We start from the raw sequence: 20,027 nt of genomic DNA, 5'->3' as shown, positions 1-20,027 counted from the left end.
CTTTATAGTCCAGTGAAACAGACTTTGTATTTCTGGCCTTCAGAATTGTAGGAGGATAAATTGGCATTGTGTTAAGTGGAGCCAGTAAACGTGCGGTAATTTGTCACGGCAGCAACAGGAAATCCACATGCTATGTGGCGCCTTCCCTAAACGCTTTGCCCGCAGTAACTAGTTTTTGAGTCCCCACAACAACCCTATGAGGGCTCCTTTGTTATGGCCCCCATTTTCCTGATGAGGAATCAAGGTTCAGGGAGGTTCAGTGACTTACCAAGTTTTATCGTTAGCAAGTGGATAAGTCGAAATTTGAACTTGGGCACTTCGGCTCCAGAGTCTGGAGTCGGGGCCACTATCCTGCACTGTGTCTAAGGAGGAGGGTGTGTGCGTGAGCCACGCACACAGGGACAGTTAGCGAGTATTTACAGGTGTCGGACTTCCAGTCTCTAATTAGAGTCCTGGCACCCCTCCCTCCAGACTAGGTCCTGGATCCCAGCATGGCTCGTTGTCTCTGTGGTTACCAGCCCAGTCCAAGCAACCATCCAGTCCCCTGCCTGTCGTCCTTCTTTCCTTCTCGGCCCCAGAGTCCATTCTCCTCCCAGCAGTCAGAGTGATCTTTTAATTTTATTTATTTATTTTAAAATAGTGGTTGAGCTCATTTATTTAAAAAAATTTTTTTAATGGTTATTTATTAAACTTTTTTTGATGTTTAAAAAATTTTTTTTTTCAACGTTTATTTATTTTTGGGACAGAGAGAGACAGAGCATGAACGGGGGAGGGGCAGAGAGAGAGGGAGACACAGAATCGGAAACAGGCTCCAGGCTCCGAGCCATCAGCCCAGAGCCTGACGCGGGGCTCGAACTCACAGACCGCGAGATCGTGACCTGGCTGAAGTCGGACGCCTAACCGACTGCGCCACCCAGGCGCCCCTGATGTTTATTTATTTTTGAGAGACAGTGAAAGAGCACAAGCAGGGGAGGGGCAGAGAGGGAGGGAGACACGAAATCCAAAGCAGGCTCCAGGCTCTGGGCAGTCAGCACAGAGCCCAATGCGGGATTGAACCCACGGATCAAGAGATTATGACCTGAGCCAAAGTCGATGTCTCACTGACTGAGCCACCCAGGCACTCCAATGCTTATTTATTTTTGAGAGAGAGTGTGAGCTGGGGAGGGGGAGAGAGAGAGGGAAACAGAGGATCTGAATCAGACTCTGCACTGTCAGCACAGAGCCCGATGCGGGGCTCAAACTCATGAACCATGAGATCATGACCTGAACCAAAGTTGAATGCTTAACTGACTGAGCCAGCCAGGTGCCCCAGAGGGATCTTTTTAAAGCACAGATGTGGTCACTCACTGCTTATTACCTTCTGGTGGCTTCTTCTGCAGCCCAGGAGGTCCAGGGGATACATGGGTCCCTGTCTGCCTCTATGACCCCAGCTCCAGCCACTGTCCTTCTGACAAGATGAAGCTTGCTGTTTTCTCAGGGCATTGACAATTGCTGTGTATCTTCTTTCTGGAATGTTCTTCCCACAGATGTGTGACTAGTTAGCTTCTTCTTTTTTTTTAATGTTTATTTATGTTGAGAGAGAGAGAGAGAGAGAAAGAGCACACTCATGTGGGGCCGGTGGGGGCGGGGGGAAGAGGGGTAAAGAGAGAGATGGAGAGAGAGAGAATCCCAACCAGGCTCTGTGCTGGGTCTTGATCCCACGAGCCACGAGATCATGACCTGAACCAAAATCAAGAGTTGGACGCTTAACCGAGTGAGCCACCAAGGCACCCCAGACTAGTTAGCTTCTTTGTACCATCACATCTGAGCTCACATTGTCCCCTCCCAGAGCAGCCTTCTCTGACCACCCTAATGGCAGTAGTCCTGCCACCACCCTTAATATCTCCCCATTGCCCTGTTTTACCTCCTTCATAGTGGGTACTGCTTTATGAAATTCATTATTGGCACGTGGGTTTATTGTTTCTCCCTCTCAGCTAGGCTCTAGGCTGCCTGAAGGTGAGGGTTTTGTCTCATTTACTGCTGTATCCCCTGTGCATAGCAGGTCTCCTACATGGTGGGTTCTTAAATGTTTTTATGTTGCCTTGAACGAATAAATAATGTGATGGTCCAGATGTGGGAACACAGGGCAAGCTTTCAGGAGCAGGGACGCAAGTATCTGTCATTCTAGGAAGGGCCACCTGGGCAGCCCAAGGAATTTCAGGATCAAACTCCCAGAATCATGAAGTGGAGAGATTTCTTTCATCCTCCTGAAGCCAGGGGAAAGAAGATTCCCTATGATTCCTCCTGACTGCAGGACAAAGGTCTATTACTTCACTTAGGTCTCTTTTGGTGGAGGCTGGGATGAAGCATCAGGGAGAGGAGTCACAGCTTGGGAAGAAATGATGAGCTATGCCTGGGGTTACAGGCAGTTGCCCCCACAGGTACAGGGGCCATAGAAGTGTTTATGGGCCGCTATTAATGACCTGGGGTTTACTGACTTCCCACAACCACAGACACCCCAGGCAGTGTGGGGGGAGGCAGACTTGGTGGATGCCCATCCCAGCATGTGTGGCTCTCTGCTCCTGTTCCCACTTCCTGAAAGATGATTGATTCCTTAGAACCTCAAGAGCTGTACCATCCTGGAGAGATTTGCAGAGCCTGGACAAACTTAAATATTACTGGACTGGTCATTGAAGTTTGTTGGGTTAGTGAGACTGTTTTTGACCCAGCCTACTTTAATTAATTAATTAATTCAGAGACAGTGCAAGTGGGAGAGGGGCAGAGAGAGAGAGGGAGACACAGAATCCAAAGCAGGCTCTAGGCTCTGAGTCGTCAGCACAGAGCCCAACGTGGGTCTCGAACTCATGAACTGTGAGATCATGACCTGAGGCAAAGTTGGACACTTAACCCACTAAGCCACCCAGGTGCCTCTGACCCAGCCAATATTCAGATTTACAGAGCAGGAAGTGCCTACGGAGGGATTTTTAAGTGGAAGAGCTCAAAGCAGAGCAAAACCAGAGTGAGTCGAAGTATAAGAATAACAGAGAGCCTTGGGCCAGTGCATTTTAGCGATTGTGCATAACGTGGCTTTATTGCTGAGTTTTTAGGCGGTCAGCACCTCACAGAACTTATAAGTACATGGTTATTCTGGATAGTGAGGCACTCATCTTTTCTGGTAATCTATCACAGACACCAATTAGTGTGCTGACACTTCTGACACAAATCTAGAAACCCAGGGAAGTTTAGAATTCAGCTCAGTTTGATCTGGTTGGAGGAATCTGGTTGCTTCTGCCTTCATCTTGACGGTAGATATGGGCTGGAGATGGAAAGTTCTGGCAGCCTAGCTGAACTGAGGAAAGGTAAATCCACTTAGAAAGACAGATCCACTCTGATCACTTTTAATTGCCTTATTCAAGCTTCTGAAAAGGTGTCTGTCAGGTATATTGCTGGAGATAATGTTTTAATCTGAAATTCCAGCCATCTGGGTTGGTGGCTGTCTGAAAAGGGACCTTCTCGTGTCCTGAGAGATGGGGTTGGCTAGCTCATGACATCTGGAAAAGCTGTCCTGTCCAATCTACATTCTGCAGCTGACTGGTGGCCCTCATGGGAAACATTCGGGTTCTTGGGGTTTGGGTCATGACTGCAGGGATCTGCCCTGCCTGCAGCCCAATTTGTTCAAGCTTGAGCTGATGTTTAGAGAGTGCTTGGGGGAAGTACTTGGAGGGGTGGGGTGGGGAGGGGAAGCAAACACATGTAAGAGGTTTGAAAGGAAACCGTTTCATAATGTTTATAGATTGGTATCCTGGTATTGTCTCAGCCATATCCGGCTGCTCCTTAAAGAATTTGTTAAGGCAGATTTTGGGTGTCGGACTAGTGCCTTTACTGCAAGAGCAAGGAAGTTCAGATATAGTTCCTCTGGTTTGAGTGAGAGTGACATTTGCCATTTTTGCTGTATGGTTTCCAGGAAAGCACATTCTGTTAAGACAGATTCCAAGATATTTAACCACTCGGCTTTGACTGAGTGCCTAATTATTTATAGCATGTTCTAAAGTTGCTGGGGTTTCCCTCTTTTGGTTTTTGAATTATTAATGTTTAAAGATTCCACAAATTGTAGGGTTTGGACAACCTCCTTTTGAGAACTGTATGCATATTACTGGCTTTCAGGAGACGCAGACTTTTTGAGAGTCGATTGAGAGAAAAATATACGGGGCTGGTAACTTTCAAAATACATGATTAGGGGAGGGTGCCTGGGGGGCTCTGTTGATTAAGCGTTCTCTGTTGATTAAGCGTTCGACTTCTGCTCGGGTCATAATCTCACGGTTCGTGGGTTCGAGTCCCGCATCAGGCTTTGTGCTGACAGCTCAGAGCCTGGAGCCTGCTTTGGATTCTGTGTCTCCCTCTCTCTCTGCCCCTCCCCTGCTTGTGCTCTGTCTCTCTCTCTCAAAAATAAATAAACATTAAAAAAAAACCCAAACCCCAAAATACATGATTAGGGTAAGTGTTGGACTGAAGTGACGCTGAAGCTTACCTTTGCATGACATCTTGAAAGTAGAGTTCATAGCCACTTAGCCTTGGAAAGGCCAGACTGCTGGAATAAGTTGATATCATGCACCAATAATTTTTTTTTTTACATTGGGAGGGACTATTACTGTGGTCAGCCTTTTATTTTACCAAGTAGGTACAGTCTTTTCCAATGTAAATGGAATTGGTAATTGATCGGATTGTTGAAACTGTTGGTTAAGTGAGGGAATTGTGAAGAAATATATGCTTCCTTTAAGGGACTTCTTTTCTACTCAAGATATCTAAATGTGTAGTAATTTACTAGTGTTCTGATGTAGACCTAAGCCTTTTCTTTGTTTACTTGCGGGTCTCTTGAAAGAAGGGCTCATTGCTGTTTCTGCACAATGTGTTTCTGCCCACATTGTAGTGTCCTGGAGCCCTTGTTCCAGTTTCTCAGACGTGGAGCAAGACATTGTAGACACTTATGAAGCAATCGGATTGAGAAACCTTTCTTTGTTTTTATGTTTTTCCTCCCAATATTTTATAATTCTCTCACTCATTCTGAATTTGGTGGCATTTTTTTTTAATGACATGTTTTTATTGAGTCTTTCCAAAGCATTCAATCTGTTTTTTTTTTTTTTTTTTTTTTTTTTTATAGAAATAGCTGGTTTTTTTTGTTTTGTGTTTTTGCTCACACTCATTTCACTGGTCAATATCTTTTTTGTTTACACTTATAGTTGATTAGTTTATACATGGATTAATTAGCTGGCATAATTATAACCAATGTGTATGATTGGCCATGAGATTGAAGGGTTTTGGCTAATCTAATCTATGGCTAACCTAATCTTTGGTTAAGAGAGGGTTTGGTGAAGAAAGTTTCTACTAAATTGTTATGATCCTAATTTCATAAAAGAATGGACATTTGAGCACCCCCAAGCCAGAATAGTAGGAAGGTTTCCCAAGAAAGGACAATTGATAGCTTTCTGCCAATACGATGTGTGTAATTGCCTACAAATTGACTGATACTTTGTCCAGGATGGTGCTCACATGTGGGCTAAGGGCTGGCAGACACTGATCTTATTCACATTGGACATGTTCTCTGGACATGAACTCTCTCTGCTGCATTCCAGGGGTTGTGGCCTAGGGTTCCCCCCAAACCCCTAGTAATCCTACTCATCTGGATGCTGACTAAGGTTGTTGTTTATGAGGGCCCCATGGCCCTCCATCAGTTGGGAAGAGGGCCCCTTGACTCAGTCCAATCCCGCCTACTCAGCACAACCCCTTTCCCAAAGCAGCCCACTGTGAACCACAAACTCACATGGCCCTGTCTTGAGGGCATGTGGTTCTTGCAACAAGAAAGGGTGATTGATGCTCACCTGCTGAAGGAATCACTGAGGACAAGTTCAGAATTAAGGAGGAGGTTAAGACTTTGTTCCTAAAGGTCACGAATAGAGAAGAGACATTCTAAACCTTTGTGTCATAGAATATCTACTTCAGTAGAGAGGAGGTGTTTACTACAGGTTCCAGAATAAAAATTCCATCCTGGGGGGTTTCTCCCACATCCCTCTCCATCACCTTCCTGTCTTCTGTGATACAAAGCCAGATGTCCTCAATTCTGTTTTTTACTAGCTTATTGCTTCATTTTAAGTTATAAAGTATTTGATGAGTCTATATAATGTGTGTATGTGTTATAAAGGATAATGAAACAAACACCCATGTACCCGCCCTCCCCCACTACTGAAGAAATGGTCACTCATTATTTGGCTTCTTTTTTTCCTTCCAAGGAGGGAAGCAAACATACCTTACCTTAGTCCTAAGCATTAGGTAGCTTAGGGGTCCCACACAGCCCTTGACCCACTCTCATTGCCTTATGTTAATTAGCAAGGTGGTCAGGTGAGTTGGTCTGTATTATGTAGTATTCTGTACTAAACTGACAAATTGATGCCAGTCTTCTTATTTTAACATTGTTTTTCTCCCCCAATAAAACCAATGCCCAATTGTGCCTTTATGTTATTTAAGTATCTGGCAATTGGTTTGCCATTCTGACAGCAGCCACATAGAATTTCCTTCTGGCATTCCCACGTAGGATGCTGCCCTCTGTCAAGGGTAGTGAGGGTTTCTGTGACAAAGAGGCAAAAGGTCTCAACCGCTGGTCTCAGCCATGGTGCCCAGTGCCAGCCCACTGGTCACTGGAAAGAGTTGCAAAAGTTCAGATGATGACTTCATTTCAAAATTTCACACAGCCTTTGCAAGATTAATAATGAGCCAGAAAAGCAGAAGGACTAAACCCCAAAGACCTCGTGATCTCCCACCAACTCCTGGCAAGTCAAAGTAGAATGGGTGGAGAGGTAAAGTGTTTTATCTTAAAACACAGTGAGACCTGAGAACAGAAGAAGGAGGAACAGGAGGTAAAGTGAAGGAGAGGCTTCCCTGGAGTGGTGTTGGTGTAAGTCTAGGTTTGCTTTCCTGAGGTTGCTATCCTGCAGTTGGGTTTGGTGGAGGCAAATCCTTAGGAGGTAAAGTTGCTTGGCTTCTTTGCCCCCTTGAGACCCAGTTAATGGTTATTCACTGCAGTAGGCCTACTTTCCAATAGCATCTGGGTAGGTCTGGAGGCAGAGTCTTGAATCTGCATTGCGAATGAATGTCCCCCACTGGCATTGACTCTGCTTTAGTGTTTGTCCTGGGCCAGGCTGAAATTGTTACCAGGGCTGCACTAGGATGGCAGGAAGTCAGCATCAGAAGGGGAAGCTACCAGTTCAAGCCTTCCTTTCCCTGAGAATCCCAGGGGTCCAGGGAGGGCCATGCCAGCATGCTAATGGGGAAGAATTCAAGGTCTGGGGTTAGACACCCTGGGGATGGGGTTCTGTCTTTTACTTGCTGAGTGGCCTTGGACAATCATGAAATGTCTCTCAGGGTCCAATGACTTCTCTGCCTAACAGAGTTTAACCAAAGTGCCACAGCCTATGTCCTGTGATTTCAAAGTAACCAAAGTAACCTTCTGGTTCCCACTGTGGGACCTTGGGTCCCCACCAATATCCCTCCAGCAGATCCCAGCTATCTCTGAGAAGTCTCACGGGGCTAGCACCCACATGACCCATAGAAGTCTCCTTCAAGGCTTTCTTACAGCAAAATGTTAGCATTTATTTATTTAAATGTTTATGTATTTATTTTGAGATAGAGAGAGAGCACGAGTGGGGAAGGGGAGAGAGAGAGAGAGAGAGAGAGAGAGAGAGAATCCCAAGCAGGCTCCATGCTACCAGTGCAGAGCCCAGCATGGGGCTCAATCTCATGAAACACAAGATCATGACCTGAGCGGAAATCAAGAGCCAGATGCTTAACCAATTGAGCCACCCAGATGCCCCTCAAATGTTAGCATCTAGTAAATATGAATGGTGATACATGGGCATTTCCTTTTTGTTATGATATTCTCTGTACCTTTTGATAAGCTTCAACATTTCAGAATTAACAACAGATTTTCATGTGTTCATACAATGGAATACTATGTAAGCATTAAAACTAATGAGGGTGAAATGAACAATGCCCTGAACAACAGTGGGAGGGGGGGTGTTAGGAGTGCTGACTCCTGTGCATTTGAAAATCTGCATATAACTTCGACTCCCCCAAAGCTTAACTACTTAGTCTACTGTTGACTGGAAGCCTTACTGATAGCACAGCTGATTAACACTTATTTTGTATGTTATATGTATTACATACCGTATTCTTTCAATAAATAAGTCAGAGAAAAGAAAATGTTATTAAGAAAATCATAAGGAAAAGGGGTGCCTTGGTGGCTCAGTTGGTTAAGTGTCCGACTTTGGCTCTGGTCATGATCTCACGGTTCGTGAGTTCGAGTCCTGTGTTGGGCTCTGTGCTGACAGCTCAGAGCTGAAGCCCACTTCAGACTCTGTGTCTCCCTCTCTTTCTGCCCCTCCCCTACTCATGCTCTGCTCTCTCTGTCTCTTAAAAATTAATAAATGTTAAAACATTTTTTTAAAAAAGGAAAATCATAAGGAAGAGAAATGCCATAGTGGACTATATGGTATTTATTGAAAAAAATCTGCATGTTAATGCACCTGTGCAGTTCAAACCTGTATTGTTCAAAGGTCAATCGTATATATATATACTTTAGAGAACAATTCCATTTTTTTTTTACGTTTATTTATTTTATTTTTGGGACAGAGAGAGACAGAGCATGAACGGGGGAGGGGCAGAGAGAGAGGGAGACACAGAATCGGAAACAGGCTCCAGGCTCTGAGCCATCAGCCCAGAGCCCGACGCGGGGCTCGAACTCACGGACCGCGAGATCGTGACCTGGCTGAAGTCGGACGCTTAACCGACTGCGCCACCCAGGCGCCCCGAGAACAATTCCATTTTAATATAAGGTACATGTTTTGAAACAGTGGCATCACAGATAATTTTTTCTTTGTTTTGCATTTCTCAAATTTTGTAATTAGACATGTGTTAATAATAATGGCTCTTGCAGTTAACCAATAGAAGTTAACTATCCAACCCAGTGCTCAAGTCACAAACACAAGCCTCATTTATTTCTTCCCCAGACCTATGTGGGGAAGCCACCTACCCCAAGGTTCCCAAGGCTGGAACCTTGCCTGTTCACTTTTGGGTGTTCTGATCTGCCTTCCACACCATGCTTCCTGCTGCCCGTTACCCTTGCAGATTGCTCTGGACCTGGGTACCACCATTCCTCGCCAGTGAATGTCACTGGTGACACAGTGACAGCATTTGGGGGAGTACTGATCACCCCTTTGCTATTCTGCCCTGAGCATGAGATAACCCTTCTCTGGCTCTTCATGGCTCATCAGAAACCAGTCATGGAGTGAGACCAAAAGAAGAGGATGCACCCAAGTCAATAGCTCAGAACTACTGCACAGACCAGGGTTCAGACCCTCCAGGGGTTCTTACTTGACAGCAGTAACAGTTACATAATCTGGGGTCCAGCACAAAATGAAAATACGGGACTCCTTGTACAAACATATTGAGATGATCTCAAGATAGTGACAGCAGGGTATTAAACTAATCACAGGGCCCTTCCAAATGTGGAGCCCCAAGTGACTGTCCAGGTGGCACACCCACAAAGCTGGCCTTGTTTGGAAGGCTTCCATATCACTTCTCAACTGCTTCCACGTGACCATAGACTACTCTTGCCTTACTCTCACTGGAAAAATTCAGGCGTCTTCACACCAACTGACCCTGGTCCCAAAACAAGGAGGAAGAACTTCCCCTCATTCTAACCTGAGGCTTGCTTCCTGTGTCCTCATCTGCTGTCCCTGCATCGACCTCCTCCTGGGGCGGTTGAAAGTTGGGTCATCTGTTTCCTCTACAGGACAGCCTACGCCCACTCATAGGGTGAGGTGTGGCTCCACAGTCCCAGTAAGCCAATTGGTTTGTAGGGTGACATCAGTTCGTTACCTAAGTTTGATTGTTAATAACCTAAGTCTGGGTATCCAGTCTTAAATGACACCATGTATGGGACACAGTCCAGTTTCATGGGGAGAGTGACAAGTTCAGCTCAGTTCTTTTTCAGTCACTTTTCATTAAAGATTTGAAAATATTGGGACCCAGCCTTCCCCAGGATTACCATGGAGTCCTAAGTTGCTTTTTCATGACTAGTCTATAGCTAACACACCCCCATTTTCCTTGGAAACCACTCTCTTCCACTCGTGGTCAATAGGCCTTGGATGGGACCAACTCCTCCATGTGACCCATTTCAGTCCAATGAGCATTAGATATAGGACTTCATTGGAAACTAGTAGCTGTGAGGATGTGACCTGCACCTGCTGACAGTCATGTGACCCCACAAGAAACCTACCTGTGAATAAAGCTAAGTTAGAGGGTAGAATGTTGATAGACAGAGACAGATGCCATTGTCTGAGTCCCTGGATCCAACTAAACAGCATCGCCAGGCTTCGCACTTACACAAACCAATGAATTTTCTTTTCTTGTTTAAGGTGGTTTGACTTGGGTTTTGTCACTGTCCATCAAAATGATCCTGACCACAAGAGTTCTCTGTTTACAGACAACAATGAAACCTGGGTGGCTTATGCTCAGGGCTGTGGAAATCAGATGAGATAACTTATATGCAGGTGTTTTGCAAACTGTAAAAGGCTATTTGAATGGAATGACCAAGGAAGTACAATTGGTGAGTGGCATAGCCGGGACAAAACCTAGTTTTTTTTTTTTTTGATACCCCAAGCCCCATTCTCTTCTTTAGCTAATGAGCTGCCTCCTGCTCTAAGCAAATCTGTGAGCAGGCAGGTGGTGAACAGGGCAGGGGGTGGACAGGGCAACGAGTGGGCCAGACAAGCAGGTGGTGGTCAGGGGCTACTCTGTGTGGCCTTCTTTGTGTTTGTGGTGCTGCACTATGATGTCTGGAAGAGACCCTGCTCCTCAGGTATGCGGGAGTGAGGGTCTCTGAGGGCATGACTGCAGAGCTTACCTGACCCCTTGCCTCTGTCTGTCCCAAGACTCCCTTCATGGACCAACCCATCATCCCCAGGGGTCGGTCAGAGCTCTGGCATTTTTGAGTTTGACTGGATGTTTATTGGCTCAGATGTTTGGCAATGTTTAGGGAGGGGGTGCCAACTCTGCCGCCACTCATCTGACTCTGCCAAGCTTGGGCCATGGATCTTTACTGCAGGTACTTCTCAGAGGTACACTGGGGAACCCCTCCCTGTCTTGGACATGGACTGGAAGAGATTCCTATCTTTGGGGCCCAGGGCCATTTTGGCCTTCAGCATTGGGAACCCCTCCTGGAGCTTTGAAATTTATAGCCCTTCAGATCAGCCCCTGAGCCGGGACTCAGTACTTGGTAGTCTGAGAGAGCTGCAAGCATTTGACCCAGGGGCCCACTTCCACCACGCGAGAACAAGGGGTCCATGACCTTTAAAAAGTCTTCAAAGACACTGAAGTCCATGTGTCATATTGGGCAAAGGTCAGATGGGGCCTGAATCATCTCTGTGCCAGCCCATTGACCCGCCCCGTCTGCCACACTCAGTTCCTTGGGGGTTGGGAATGGGCCCTGTTCCTGGGTTCTCAGGAACACATGCTACCCAGCAGAAGTTTGTTGAATTCATTCTCAAGATTCTCAAAAGCGATGTCCGGTTTCAATGGGGGGCATGTGGGATGGGGCAGTGGTAGGCTATGGAGAAATGGCCCCAATCACTTTTTTCTTCTTTCATGGTCCTCTCCCTTGAAGCCCAAATCCCTAAGGTCCTGACAAGGGCACTGAGAAAGATGGAGGCAAAGATATAAGATGACAACTGTTGGTGTGTCTGATGGGGCCTCTGGAAGAGGGAGCATCCCTACCCCTTTGCCCCCAGTCAGGTCGAGTCCTGGGCATTCTCAAACTCAAAGGCAAGTAGTTCCTAAAGGAGTGCAGGGAACGAGGTCTGGAGAGAACAGCATGCGCCTTCCCCCCATACCAGGAATAAATATAGCCAGGGAGGCAGGTGTCAGGGTAGAGAGGACCTGAGGAAGAAGGGGCCACAGGAGTTGCACGTTCAAGCTGTGTGCATAGCATCACCAGCCATCAAACCATATCAGCCTGATTTCATTAAACATCTGAACCCTCCAAGTCTCTTTTTTTTCTGGATTTCATGCTTAGCAAACAATCCCCTGAGATAATGTGGCTTGGCATCGAGAACAATACATGAGTCTTGACGAGCCTGCCTGCAGAGATGGATCCCCTCTTGAGTGAGTGAGCAAAAGTGGGCTCTGATCCTACAGCGCTGGGGGCTACACACTGGACCGCTGCCAACACCCTAAATGAGGACACTCGGTGACCCCCTCAGCACAGCACTTTGCCCTCTCCTGACCCTATCCCACTGCATGTCCAGCTGTCTAAGGTTTGAATCGGGGCTCTGCCACTTATTAGCTGGGTGACCTCAGGTAAGTTTCTTGTTGTCTTTCTGTCTTGTTTACTCTTATTTATTTATTTATTTATTTAATGTTTATTTTTTGAGAGAGTGCGTATGCACACGTGTAAGTGGGGGAGGGAGAGAGGGAGACACTGATTCCAAAGCAGGCTCCAGGCTCTGAGCTCTCAGCACAGAGCCCGACACGGGGCTCGAACCCACAAACCGTGAGATCGTGACCTGAGCCGATGTCGGACACTTAAGCGACTGAGCCACCCAGGCTCCCCATTGTTTCTTCATCTATAAAATGGGATTAAAATGAGGGGTGCCTGGGTGGCTCAGTCGGTTGAGCGTCCGACTTCGGCTCAGGTCACAATCACATTCCTGGGTTTGAGCCCTGCATTGGTCTCTGTGCTGACAGCTCAGAACCTGGAGTCTGCTTTGGATTCTGTGTCTCCTTCTTTCTCTGCCCCTCCGTTGCCTGTGCTCTGTCTCACTCTATCTCTCAAAAATAAATAAATTTAAAAATAAATTTAAGATGAGATTAAAATGGGGTTGCTGTAGGATTGAATGATGTAAGGTCCTTAGAACAGTGCCTGGCACATTGCTTTATAAAGGGTCTGCTGCTATTATTTAAATTTTTACAATTCCTACCAACTGTGACCTTGAGCAGTGACTTTTTTTTCCCGTTTCACCTCCATTTCCCTATTTATAATATGGAATTAATAATAACCCTTACTGGAAAAAGCGTGTGGTAAGTATTAAGTCTCACAGCATATGTTAAAGTATTTTGTAAACTATAAAATGCTCCACAGATGAATCATGCGTTAATTTTTATCATTTATGATTAACAATTATTAGTCTCACTGGGTCCTTCCAGATGATAGTGCAGAGATGATTTTGTACTTCTCTGTTCCCAGGCTAATGACACCTGACAAGGGGAGCAGGAGAAGGGAGAAGAATCTCAGGGAAGACTGTCCCCTACAGAGGATGAGGCTCCTGATGGGCTGGAGGGGGGCTCTGCCTCATCTGGGCTGAGTCTTTACCAGCAATGCCATTTTTTCCGAGGGTTGAGGGCTTCTCAGTGTGAAGCTGGGAGGGGCTGGAAGAAGCAGGGTGCTACGTTCCTGACAGTCCCCTGGAGGTTTGCTCTGATACATGGCAGATCTGCTTTATAGTAAGCAGACTTTCTGGGAGTGGTGTGGATGCAAAATTCAAATAGCAAGGGAGGAGGAGGGAGGCAGGAGGAGGAAGGGGAGAGGAAAGGTTTGCTTTGCCTTTAAAAGGCCCTTAACAACAAAAGAGGAGGAGGGATAGAGACCAAGAACACATTATCACTGGCCCTGCCTATACCTTGTGAAAGGAGGTGTGTGTGTGTGTGTGTGTGTGTGTGTGTGTGTGTGTGTGTTGGTGGCAGCCAGGGGCAGAGGACTAGTTGTTCAAGACCCTTAAAAGTATGCCATTTGCAGGGGCGCCTGGGTGGCTGTCGGTTGAGCATCCGACTTCCGCTCCCACATCTCGAAGCTTGTGGGTTCGAGCCCTGAGTCAGGCTCTGTGGTGACAGCTCAGAGCCTGGAGCCTTCTTTGGATTTTCTGTCTCCCTCTCTCTCTGCCCACGTTCCTCTCTCTCAAAAATAAATAAACATTAAAAAAGTATCCCATTTTCAGAAACACAAAGCATTCAATAGCACCCTCATGTGGATGGATCAAAACTGTCTGCCACTAAGCAGAAATACAAATAAGGAGGGAGGGAGCAGACTTTGGCATCAGGGTCAGTGAGATAGGAATCACCCGTTAGGGGATTCTTGAGTTCTGCCTGTTTAAATGATTATTTTCATAGGACCTTGTTACCTCGAGGAGCAGGGTGAGGTCTGGGGAGGTTTTGACTGGTACAGTTAGTTAAGGGTTAAGATTTCCAGATCTGTTGTTGGCTGTTGGCTTGGAGCTCTCACTTGGCCCCAGAAAGCCTCCTCTGGTTGGCCGGTGGGAGGCTGGTCCAGGGCCACTGCGGACTGGAGAAGCACATTACTTGAATGCTGTGCAAGTTGGCAAAGGAGCCGTGGGCTCCATTCTCACTTGCCGTCTCCAGGGACTGCTTCTCTTGCCTGAGAACGGGAGGCCAGAAGCAAGGAGCACACTGGGATTCGTTTAGAGCCACTTCAGATTTCCTGTTTAACAGTTCCCCAGCCTGGTGCTCACCTCTGGCTGTTTACTTCCAGCAAATCTGGGTTTCCTGCCCACAAAATGAAGGAAGTCAAAGCCACTCCCCAGAACAGCTTCTAGGAAAAAAATCTTAGTGGACCAACACTGGTGAGTCCTAGATATTTTCTCACAAAAGACACCAGGAAGCCCAAATTAGAGGGAGGAGCACTTGGGGAGGGAGGCCTGAAGAGTTTGGAAAATGGCTTTGAGATATTGGACTGAGTCACCATCATTTCCTGCTGAGGTTGTCCAAGAGAACGAGCCAGCACCACTCCCCAAGCCAGCTGCCTGCTCTGGGATCTGGGCAGGACAGACAAATTGGTCAAGGGAGTCTCAGACCCGCCAGAGATCCTCAGTGACGTAACACACACTTCATTTATTTATCTGAAAGCAGCCAGAGCCACCAAGAGAGGAAAACAGGCAAATGGAAACATTCTAACAGGGAACAGTTAACTTTTACTGGCTTGTTTGTTTGTTCCTGAGCTGAGGATGGAAATTGGGCAGGGCTGGAGCTAGTGCTGTGGCTTTGGTTTTACTTTTTTTTTTTTTTTTTTTTTAAAGAACCCCTCCCCCTCCCACCATCGACACTACCTCATTGAGGTACAATGGACTCATTTTGAAAGTAAAATCTCCTCACCTATGGGTACAGGTTTTCCTGTGGAATCAGATTCTTTTACCATAAACATTGTTTAAGTGAAAAAAAAAAAAGAGAAGGATAAGGATAAAGGGTGTGGAAATCACAGGATGAACAGTAGACAAGAAATGTGAAGGAAAAGTACAAGTGAGGAGGGGAGTACTGGAGATGACCTCTTGGCTTTCTCACTCAGCTAGAAGTGTTAGAGCAGAGTCAGAGGGAATGGAAATCCCTTGTAAGACACAGACGTTTTGTCCTTGTTTCCCTGATAGTTCCATTTTTTTCCAACAAGGACTAAGTCCTGGATGAATGGATGGACATTCACATCTTTCTTCCCCCTTGGTCAATGGTCTTTCTGAGATGCTACAGAGGAGAGTGACTTTGGCTTAGCAATTATTTGCCCCTCCTGGAACAAGGTTAGCATGTGGGTGTGCATCAGAGTGCTGGTGGTAGCGAATTAGGAAGTGAGTCTCTTTGTCCTGATTCACTAGCATCTGGGGCAAAGCTCTGTGCTTCATTTTCCTAGAGTTCATGTTAAGGCCCTGGCACAGCAAGAATGCAATCCGTGGGCTGTTCCTGAGTTTCCAAGCCTCACCATTGCTCTCGACCGCTCTCAAGACTATACTGGTAGCAAGAGAGGGCTAGGAGGTCTCTCAGTGAAAGAGAGGCAAGGTTGTTCACATGTTTTAAATTATTTAGTTGCATCAAATATTCAGATTTGTGAGAATAATAGCAACTCTATTGAAAAACTCCAAGCATGTGATGGATGAACTCAATGTTTCCAAGCAGTTCCCAGCTTCCAGCCCACACTCCAGGAATATTCTAAGAGTTACTCAGGCTCATCTGGGTCACCCTCTAACTCTTGGGACTAGCTAAAGTGCAGGTACCATCCAAGGCTGATGATATTTGGCATATGTTTTCCATATAAGTGAATTTTAATGAGAGATTTTATTGTGCCCCATGCTTCACCTCCCAGAGAAAGGAAATATTCAACCTAGAAAATCAGGGTTGGGATATTCACATGGAAGCCTTGATGAGTGAGTGAGGTGGGTATGTGAGCTTAATCCCATGGGACTGTGCCCATGAAGAATGTGTGTGTGTGTGTGTGTGTGTGTGTGTGTTTCTGTTTATAGAACTGCCGTTCTTCTTACAAAGATTCATTATTTTAGGTGACACTCCATGTGACACCTACTGAAGTTGCTCTGGAGCCCGAGATATGTGCCCTAAAAACAACCACCATGCCAGAGAAATACATATTTACATCTACATATTTACATTATATTATCTAACATCTTCCTTCAAAAGACAATAAGCCAGGTATTATTATTCCCATTTTATAGATAAGAAAAGTGAGGCTCACAGATGTCATTCAAAGTCATATCAAGGTCTGTTTGATTTCAAGCCTGGGGTTTCTATCCACCATACAGCAATGTGTCTTCTCTAGCAAGTTTTAAAAACTATCCTACATAAAATCTGGAAGTCCTGTCAAAACATTAAATGATACTTTCCCCTCTGTAAAGGTAACTTCTGGGAGGCAAAGGGACAGTATGTGGAAAGGTGCATGTGTGGGATTCCTGGGAAGCTGGCAAGGTTCTGTCTTTTAATCTTGGTAGTGGTTGCACAGAGGTGCTCACTTTGTGATAATGCATCAGGATGTACACATATGATTTGAGGTTTTCTTGTGTTTGTTATACTTCAATAAAAACTTGATCTTAAAAATCATTCTTTCTGGCAACTAATGTTGGAGGGGAACTCTGCTTCCCATGGCCAATATGTTCTAATGAATCAACAAGAATTTCTTGGACTCTATTATATAGCAAACCTAAGCATAATACAAGTATGTTTATTCCCTGCTCTTTTACATAAAGGTTCTTAGGTGGATCACATTAAAAAATCATTCACAGGGGCGCCTGGGTGGCGCAGTCGGTTAAGCGTCCGACTTCAGCCAGGTCACGATCTCGCGGTCCGTGAGTTCGAGCCCCGCGTCGGGCTCTGGGCTGATGGCTCAGAGCCTGGAGCCTGTTTCCGATTCTGTGTCTCCCTCTCTCTCTGCCCCTCCCCCGTTCATGCTCTGTCTCTCTCTGTCCCAAAAATAAAATAAATAAACGTTGAAAAAAAATTTTTTTTAAAAAATTAAAAAAAAATCATTCACAATAATAAAACCACATTAGGAGGAGGTGATCAGCATTATATGAAAAGGAAACTTTCTATACATACATTACTCTGTCGGTTACCGGAAGGTTTGAGTGCAGCATCTGCTGTCAAGATGCTCACAATCAAGCTGAAGAAACCAAGCATTCACAAGTACTAAGTAGACATTTGTCTTCAAATATATTGGAAGTTGTCAGAACAGACTCTCTCCCAATTCGGTGGTAAATAAACCCAGAGGAAGTGAAGTTCTTGTGGGCTACATCCTATATTTCATATGTGGGTAATTGAGGTGGAAAAAGTCACACTAATCAATAATTTGACAACTTTGACTTCCAAATCTTAAAGCACCAACATGAGTATTTACATCTTTAAAAGATGTTTTAAACTTGGAGAGACTCATATATCTAGTTACCAGGATGCTACTGTAATTGATTTGTAATTATATGCCTTTGCTTGAACGCACATTCTACTGAGGCTAGATTCACAACCTCAAAGAATTACATCTTACTCTAGTTTACTTCAGATTGTAACTGTTTTAAAACTTCCTGGCTGGGGTAGTTGTTATACATTTCTCTCTTTCTCTATACGTTTAGGGGTTCAGGGATCTGGAGGGAGAAGTCACGTGGACTATTTAAATTTACAGATGCACTTCTGTTAGTTGATTTTCCTTCACTTGTGTCAGAAATAGCCAGTGTGGGGGCACCTGGGTGGCTCAGTTGGTTAAGCGTCTGACTTTCACTCAGGTCATGATTTTGTGGTTTGTGAGTTCGAGCACTGTATCAGGCTCTGCGCTAATAGCTCAGAGCCTGGAGCCTGCTTCAGATTCTGTCTCTCTCTCTCTCTTTCTGCCCCTCCCTTGCTCACACTCTGTCTCTTTCTCTCAAGAATAAATAAACATGAAAAAAAGTAAATAGCCAGTGTGATGCAGGCCCATTCGTCTGAAACTTTAGTGTGCATATTTATTTCCTAAGGATTGTTTTAAAATACAAATTCAAATAGTAGGTCTTGGGTGGGGCCTGAGATTTCCCATTTTTAACAAGCTCCCAAGTAAGGCCAGTGCTGCTGGCCTGTGGACCACACTTGTACAGAGAAAAAGGTATTAGACTTGGAGTCATGGCTCCTGGCTTTTAGTACAAGCTCTGCCATTTACCACCTTATTTTCTTGCACAAGTCACTTTATCTCTCCGGACTTTAGTTTCTTCAAATGTAAACTGTGTAACAGGGGAATAGAGTGGATTGGATTATTTCAGAGCTTGCATTCATGGAATTTTTATTATTTGTTTATTTAAAATTTATTTATTTACTTAAATAATCTCTACACACAATGTAGGGCTCAAACTCATGACCTTGAGATCAAGAGTCACATGCTCTCTTGACTGAGCCAGCCAGTGCCCCACATTCATGAAATTTTTAAAGTGATATTTTGATTTAAATAATCTCCAAGTGTAGGACCTATAACCTCCGAGTATAGGACATTAGTCAGGGGACTAAGAGATAAATTGGTATTAGCAAAGTAGGAAATATAAGGGCTCAGTGAGGAAGGCAGAGAAAAGGATGAGGCAATAATGACTTCTTGTGGCAAATATAGGCTCTGATTCTTTCGAGGTGATGGATTTTGGATTAAAAGACTTGCCTAGAGAGAGGCTGCTACGTTTCCCCAGCGATCACTCTGAGAGGAAACCTACATTATTGGGGATTGAGTTGCATAAGAAATTTGAATGAGGGAGGCAAGGGATGAGTTACAGCTTTGAAACAAGCAAATGCTTTCCGGTGGGCTAAGAGCAAGTTGTGGCCGGAGGGCAGCTTTCTGAGCCAGGAGGGAGTCTAATTCCTGCTGTAGATCATTTCTATGTGTGATTTCACCCAAGTTGGCCAGGAATTCAGGTCTGTGACCACAACTCCCAGACATAACAGGGCCGGAGCTTGTGAAGGAAGGGTGAGAGGACAAACAGCCAACCAGAAGGGTCACGGACGGGCAAGGGTGCTCAGGGTACACAGGAGTTCAAATGGATCTGAGGCAGGAGGAAGTGAGTGAGAAAGGGACACAGGTGACTTAAATAAATGAACAGAGATCCTGACAATCTGAGGCGTCGGCCCCTCCCCCAGTGTTTACGCAAGCCTGTTTTGAGCAGCAAACAGGATCCAACAGAAGGGGCTCCCAGGCTCACAGATATGGACTGGTTTCTCTTTAAGTCCCAAAGCCAAGTCAGGGGAGTGGAGAGAACTCTTGCTGATGGCGCCCTCTCCCAGCGTTGGGATGGGGGCAGGGGACTGCCGGAGATCTTACCTTATGAAGGACGTGCTCATTGAAGCTAGCTCCCCACTGGTAGGAGTCCAGTCTCTGCTGGTCCATGCCCGGCGTGGAGCCCACTGCTTCTCGCCTTCCAGCGCTCTGCGTCAGCGCTCCCAAAAGCTCGGTCCGGGCTCCGCTGGGTGCGGCAGGCTCGGGTCTAGCCCCGCGGGCCCAGCCGCATCCGGGTTCAGCACTGGACAGCTCCCACAGAGGTTGCGGCGCTGTACCGGGGACGCGGTGGGGGGTGGGCAGGCAGGCGGCGGTTCCCCTTCGCAACCGCGGCGTTTCAGCACCAGGAACAGCGATACCGTCTCCCCGCGCCCGGGACCGGAGTTCTGAGATCCCGTCCGCCCAGAATCCCCCGTCTTGTGACTCCAGGGTGCTGGCAGAGATACAA

General features: G+C 45.9%; 1 protein-coding gene across 2 annotated transcripts in view; it reads right to left on the bottom strand.

Moving 5' to 3' along the window:
* The window catches only part of RAB37 (RAB37, member RAS oncogene family), a 59,957-nt gene extending 39,976 nt beyond the window's left edge, over positions 1-19,981 (bottom strand). For both annotated transcript variants that reach the window (XM_040456325.1, XM_040456327.1), the window contains exon 1: positions 19,625-19,981. In XM_040456325.1, the coding sequence (XP_040312259.1) occupies positions 19,625-19,690 (66 nt within the window). In that variant the 5' untranslated portion in view covers positions 19,691-19,981. The remainder of the gene's footprint in view (positions 1-19,624) is intronic.
* Between the last annotated feature and the right edge of the window lie 46 nt (positions 19,982-20,027).

The sequence above is a fragment of the Herpailurus yagouaroundi genome, unplaced genomic scaffold (genome assembly GCF_014898765.1).
Source record: "Herpailurus yagouaroundi ecotype Mexico unplaced genomic scaffold, PumYag 217, whole genome shotgun sequence".
NCBI classification, from domain to species: Eukaryota; Metazoa; Chordata; class Mammalia; order Carnivora; family Felidae; genus Herpailurus; species Herpailurus yagouaroundi.
Note: the sequence above shows the minus strand (reverse complement) of the source record. Positions and strands in the feature narration are given on the sequence as shown.